General features: G+C 42.5%; 1 protein-coding gene across 1 annotated transcript; it reads right to left on the bottom strand.

Annotated features, from left to right (window-relative positions):
* Positions 1-494: 494 nt before the first annotated feature.
* Positions 495-1,335, bottom strand: LOC105510544 (dipeptidyl peptidase 8-like). The gene is made up of 2 exons (XM_011940389.1): positions 823-1,335; positions 495-635 (listed from the first exon to the last, which is right to left on the bottom strand). The coding sequence occupies exons 1-2, from the start codon at positions 1,109-1,111 to the stop codon at positions 622-624; spliced, it is 303 nt and encodes a 100-aa protein (XP_011795779.1). The 5' UTR covers positions 1,112-1,335; the 3' UTR covers positions 495-621.
* Between the last annotated feature and the right edge of the window lie 5,388 nt (positions 1,336-6,723).

Below are 6,723 nucleotides of genomic sequence, written 5' to 3'. Positions count from 1 at the left end.
AAAAAAAAAAAAAAAAAATTAGCTGGCCGTGGTGGCATGCACCTGTAGTCCCAGCTACCAGGGAGGCTGGGGTGGAAGGATTGTTTGAGCCTGGGAGGTCAAGGCTGCAGTGAGCCATCAGTGTGCCACTGCACTCCAACCTGGGTGACAGAGTGAGACCCTGTCTCAAAAAAAAAAAAAAATCTAAAATTATGACATGAACTCATGCAGACATCTTTAATATCTCTATACACATATACATACACACACACCGCACACGCACACAAATAAATAAAACACATATATGCACACATTCATATAAACGAATAAAACTTATAGTGGAAAAATTCTGGAGGAAGGGAAGGAACCTATCTTTAAAATTTTAACAAACAAGACAGTAAACTAGTAGATTAACATATTTAATTTAGGCAGACATTAAATCTAGAGTGACTGGACTCGGGAAGAAGAGACCCAAAACAACCTTGGATTAAAAAAAAAAAGCAGTAGCTGTCGAGTGGGAACAAACTAATGGTTTTATTGTTTGTTTTCCTAATCAGACCATCTAAAGAAAGGCATTTCAAGCTAGCTTTAGGAAGAAGCAATTTCTGGCATCTTTGATTTTGAAAAATGATCATGATCAATTCATGGTTTGTTACCTACAAGTAAAAATAAAGTTAATGCAATACAACAAAATCAAATTCTTCAAATTAAAAGGTTTTTTCCTTTAATGGAACCAAAAGTCGCTAATTTATTTATTCATCAAACTTCGAGTGTCAATTATATCTAGAGTTAAGTTTGACTTAAGAGATCATTTTCTCTCAGAAACTATGACTTTGTACTCACCAAGGTAATAAATTCTGTCTGAATGAGGCCCATCTGGATCATTCCTCTTCACAAACATGAAATCATGTGGTGCCTTAGCCATCATGTAGCCATGATATTTTCTGGTATCAGCAAGCAGCTTTTTAAGCTGACTCCAGGAATACCGCTCAACATAAAACGGCTCCAATTTAGGCCGATCCTGTGATTCAATATTCTCCTCACAGTCTGCAGTTTCAAATATCTCAACACCCAGCTGTTCTGTTTCCATTGCTGCTGCCATGTTGCATTTTCCTAGAAAAACAAGGCACATGAAGCTGTTCACAGGTCTGTCTTCTATTATCAGAATGATTCTCTGAAGCGGGAGGAGTGGGGAGGGCAAGAAAAAAATGCTTTTTAGCACAGCTGCAATGAAACCTAGTAAGAAAAGCAATAGCTCTCCCTTTCGTGTTGTTTAAAAATGAAATTAAAAAAAAATTGAGGTCAGGTCTACTTCGCAGTGCCTATAAATCCCTTTGGTAACTTTTATAAAAGGCTCTCCTTAGGTATTTCTTGCCAAAACTCCCTTTTCTTTCCCACACTGGAAGGAAACAGGCCATTTGCCAGTTGGCTGCTATGCTCCACCCAAGAGCATGTCAATAGCGAAGCTAACTCTGCCAAGGAAGCTAAGTGTTTTGCATTTTAAAAAGTAACACATTTGGTAAGTGTGGATTTTTTTCAGCTAACAGAAATAAACACAACAAATGAGAACGGTAATAAAACTGTCAAAAATAACGTGCATGTAATAACCTTCCTAGGATACCTCTCCAAGATAATATACCGTTTCCTTTTAAACGGAAAGCCAAACAAAACACTTGACTGGCTGGTACATTTTTGAGTCTTCTGCTCTTGCCTATACATCACTATCATCATCATTTGTGGTGACTCTATTTTATTTTATTTTTTTTTTAAGATGCAGTCTTGCTCTGTTATCCAGACTGGGGTGCAGTGGGACCATCTTGGCTCATGACAAGCTCCACCTCCCAGGTTCACGCCATTCTCCTGCCTCAGCCTCCCGAGTAGCTGGGACTACAGGCGCCTGCCACCACGCCTGGCCACTTTTTTGTATTTTTAGTAGAGATGGGGTTTCACTGTGTTAGCCAGGATGGTCTCAATCTCCTGACCTCGTGATCCGCCCACATCAGCCTCCCAAAGTGCTGGGATTACAGGCATGAGCCACTGCACTCAGCCTGGTGACTCTATATTTTAAGGAAACTTCCATGACTATTCTTACCAATCATACAACATATACTGATTAAATGGCAGAAAAAAAAGATACAATCTTAAAGTGGCTTTAATTAGCTGAAGTTGTTGATACAGAAAGCATTTAATATTTGTACCAACAGTATTTTGATAAAAGCATAAACCGAGGTTTACCAGTTCAACCCCTAGTGTTCGTTAATATTTCATCTGCTAATAATGTTTATTCTCATTTCACAAATCCAGAAGTTGCATTTCTCCTTTATCTTTTCCAACATTTAACACGAGCGAAGTATCAAATAACAAAAAGTATTATCATAAACCAGTGGGTATTCTAACATGTATTATTCATGACACTGCCAAAAAGAAAGAACATAAAAATTCTGGGCAATCTGCTCTTTTTGAACTAATAAATGTCAAAGACATGTGGACTTGGGAGATAAACTAAATTGCATTTATGTAACCAAACTTAACATATTAACTACTTCTATAATAATAAATACAAGGCTGTACATTTAATATTATCTTTTTTAAAGCCCAAATTTGAAGGTTAACATCAATTCATAGTAACTATCACAGATTAAAAGTTATTAGCAGGTATGGATTGTGAATTAGTCCATTAAGCACACATTAGTGGCATGCCAAATAACTGAATGAACTATGTGTGCAGCTTATTTTGTCTTTTTTCATGCTATAGTTACCTATGTTACCATTTTCAATATAACAGTAATGAAGTGGCCAGAAAACCTATTAGACAGTTACATCACCTATGCCTGTAATATTGTAACAAGTGAGCATTCACTTTCAATGACTAAAATCCAAAGCAGCTTGGCAGGGAATTAAAGTCATTTAGTTCAATGAGTATCCAGCACATTGATACTTACTGACAGTGTAAGACTGTGGTGGTTATATTCTATCATATGTTTACTTGCCCTACTAAAAGCTAGCTAGTGGAGGCCTACTTTCTACCAAATGTCAATGGACCCAGTTTTTCCTTTTTTCTTTTTTTTTTTTTTGAGGCAGTCTTGCTGTGTCACCCAGGCTAGAGGGCAGTGGCACATTCTCAGCTCACTGCAACTCCGCCTCCCGGGTTCAAGCAATTCTCCTGCCTCAGTGTCCAGAGTAGTTGGGATTACAGGCACCCGTCACCACGCCCAGCTAATTTTTCTATTTTTTAGTAGAGACGGGGGTTTCACCACCTGGGCCAGGCTGGTCTTGAACTCCTGACCTCATGATCCACCCACCTTGGCCTCCCAAAGGGCTGGGATTACAGGCGTGAGCCACCATGCTTGGCCAGTGGACCCAGTTTTATATCTAATGGACTGAGGGACAAATGAGAAAAGAACCTATACAAATTGGGCTCATTTTTCTCAACTTCTCTTGTGTTATGTTTGGAAGTTCATCTCCAAACCAGTGCTTGCAAGAATAGGGCTGGTGAACAGAACAGGAAAGCTCAACAGAAAGACCTCCTCCGAAGCCTTACTGTCCAGTTTATTTTTTTTAGACAAGTCTCACTGTTGCCCAAGCTGCTTTTAGATAAGTCTCACTGTTGCCCAAGCTGCAGTGCAGTGGTACAGCCTTGAACTCCTGGAGTCAGAGGATCCTCACGCCTCAGCCTCCTGAGTAGCTAAGACCACAGGAATGCATCACCACGCCTGGCTAATTTTTTAAAACTTTTTTGTAGAGATAGGGGTCTCACTATGTTGTCCAGGCTGGTCTTGAACTCCTGGCCTCAAGCAATCTTCCTGCCTTGGCCCAAAGCGCAGGATTATAGGCGTGAGTCACCACGCCTGGCCATGCCCAGCTTCTTATCATTCGCGTCACATCTTTTCTATGTAAAAGGTACATTAGCTTACATTTAAATTATCTGGTATTCCTGAATTGTAGTAAGCCCTGGACACTCGATGCATATACATGCATACGTGTGTGTACATGTACAAACACTGTACAGTCCAAATGACAGTCTGCTATTCTGTATGTTCACAGCAAATATACATCCTGCATTTCTAAAATATATCCGATATTATACAATATTGGTAATCTGTGCAGACGTTTGGTAAATGACTTAGTTCCAGATTATATACAAATACATTCTCAAAGTAGATGATCTGAATTTTCTAACGTCAAAAACAGGAAAATAGGGTCAGTGTATCTTCTCAGCACAGTGCATATATCTCACTGCCCCACCTACCTCATCACTTAAGTAATTTCCCTGGTGCCTACCTGATTTTATTTTCATCTGCTCAGATCTCTTGCACACTCAAAGAGATCTTTTTCAAGTGACTCAACTTCAAGCACAGACTCCCTCTGCTCATCCTGCTCTTCTCACAGGAATCTTTCCTTTTCTCACCATCCAAACCTGCTCACCAGGATAATGAAATAAGATAATAAGACTCTGATCATTAAGATGGACCATATGTGGTCAAAAAGGGAAGCCCCAAAACAATAGTTAAAACTGATACCGAAATACTACTTTTTGGGACAATATATAATGCCTAGATTATTTTGTATCTGCATTTTATGTTATCAAAATCCAAGAATTATTTTATTTCAGAGATGTGTAGCCCAAATAGTCAAAAGAATATCCTAACATAGTAAACCTTGGTGTCCAGACATACATTAAAAGGAAAATCATGGAAAGGCTTTTTAAAAAGTTACAAAAGGCATACAGATGTGAAGTTACTGACTATTGCAAATCATCAAAAACGGCAGATGATTAATAAAATTTATTTTTATGTGCCTATTCCTGTTCCTGTTTTACATAATAACGTCATATCAAGCTAGTTGGGGATAGAATCAACTCAGGAGGATAGCCAATAAGAGTTACAGGCCATTTTTGCAGAAAAGGAATTAACTTGAATTTAATAACTTAAGATTTTTCACGAGATAAACAATTTTCTATTCATCTTAAGTACATTCCATTTTTGCTTTTTTTCTTGCTGCATTACTCTGAGAATAAATAGGTAACTTTTCTGGAAAAAGAAGCATTAAACTTGTTGAAATTCTGGCTTAGGGGAAAAAAAAAAAAAGGAAGGTCTGCTATTACATCTGTTACTCTATCAGTTTTAATTTTGGGCTCCCACAGCCCAAGTAAGTGATCAACGGATGGGGTGGGGAAAGCTAAGCGGCAAGTGTAGGAAAAAACAGCAAGGTTATGCCAGCACAGCAACAATGGACTAAAATGTCAAGACACACCATAGCACTAAGTCCCTCACTCAGAAATAGAGCATGCTGACTCAGAAAATAGCTTTAGCACTCTTGAGTTTGGATCCACTCAAGTGAAATTCCTTAATTTTTAACTCGAGGGCCAAACAGCCGTCCACTTAAACACGTAAAGCCTCACTGAAGCCTATCTCTCTTTGGGGTCCATACCTAGTTGAGAGGTTCATTAGCACAGAGGGAGCAAAGATCTTGAAAAACTATGAATGAGGAAGAAGAGGAGAGGCATAGCAGAGAATATGAGAAGGAAGATGGGAGGGATGCCAAGTCTTAGAAAAAAAGTGTGTGAGAAGAGAGGTGTGGCGGGAAAGTGTCCTGCTGCAAGTGGGTGGAACAGAATGGGAGGGGGCAGTGAGCAGGGAGGGAATCGATCTAGCATGAGGCAGGTGAGAAAAAAACACCACCAGCTGGGAAACCAGAAAATCTGAATGGGAAACCAGAAAATCTGAGTCCAGAGCCCATCTGCCAAGTCGGACTTAAAGAAAACCCCTTGGCCTTTGTGGGCTTCCGTTTCCTTATCTGTAAGCGCTGACAATACCCGGCCTCCCAACCCTAGCGAGACTCAATTAAGATAACGGACGTGGAAGTCAGGAGGCCAGCGCCCAGAGCTCAGGGGGCGCCCAGTGAACGGTGGTTGACACGGAATCTCAGAGCCTCGGCTTCCTCTTCCGGCAAGTAGGGGGGGCCCGCCACCGGCTCTGCCCTGGACAGGGCGGCGCGTCGGGTAAACCGCAAAGCGCGCTGACCCTGAGAACCCGCCGAGCAGTCCCTCCGTGAGGTGGAGAGGGCCTGGTGAGCCGTCGCTCAAGCCTCGCCGACGCAGGGGAAGGAGAGGGGGGCGGATACTGCACCTTCCCCCCCGGCCCCGCCCGGACCGTTCCGACGTGCGCTATGGAGCGGGCCTGCGCCGCTTCATGCTGCGGCGCCTCCACTCCAGTCCTGGTTGCAGTGGCTTCCTCAGCGGCGGCGCCGGTGACAACACAGGCGGCGAACGCGGCACTCAGAAGCAGCGGCGGCAGTAGCAGCGGCCTTGGCCTCAGAGACTTTAGCACTTCCGGTTCCTCGCGATCCGCTCCCGACTGGCGAAGGCGCAGCCGGGCCAAGAAGGGCGCCGCTGTCTGCTGGGTGGGGTCCAACACCACAGCGCAGTCTAGTGGCTGGAGGAGCCAAGGAGGTGCGGGGGTGGAGGCTGGGCCGAGCAGGGGATAGAGATGAAATCCAGAAAGGAACAGCGACTTGCTGAAAGTCCTACAGGGCAGATTGTGGCGCATCTGTAGTCAATAAATATATATTGAGTGCATGCTCAAAATAGACAACATTCCTGTCCATGTGCCAGGCAGAGAGAGCCTTAGACGCTGGGAGCAAACCGGGGTAAATCCCTGCCCTTTCAACGAGATGATATTGAGAGGAAAGGGACTAGGGCCTTGGAGATCTAAGCGCTTCATTGTTGTGGTGGAAAGAAATCGG

This window comes from Colobus angolensis, unplaced genomic scaffold, assembly GCF_000951035.1.
Source record: "Colobus angolensis palliatus isolate OR3802 unplaced genomic scaffold, Cang.pa_1.0 Scaffold19, whole genome shotgun sequence".
Lineage (NCBI taxonomy): Eukaryota > Metazoa > Chordata > Mammalia > Primates > Cercopithecidae > Colobus > Colobus angolensis.
This window is presented reverse-complemented; position numbering and strand designations above follow the sequence as displayed.

Bases quoted from the DNA above. Each gene is read 5' to 3' on its own strand.
- LOC105510544 (XM_011940389.1), bottom strand. From the start codon at position 1,111: ATGTGCCTTGTTTTTCTAGGAAAATGCAACATGGCAGCAGCAATGGAA.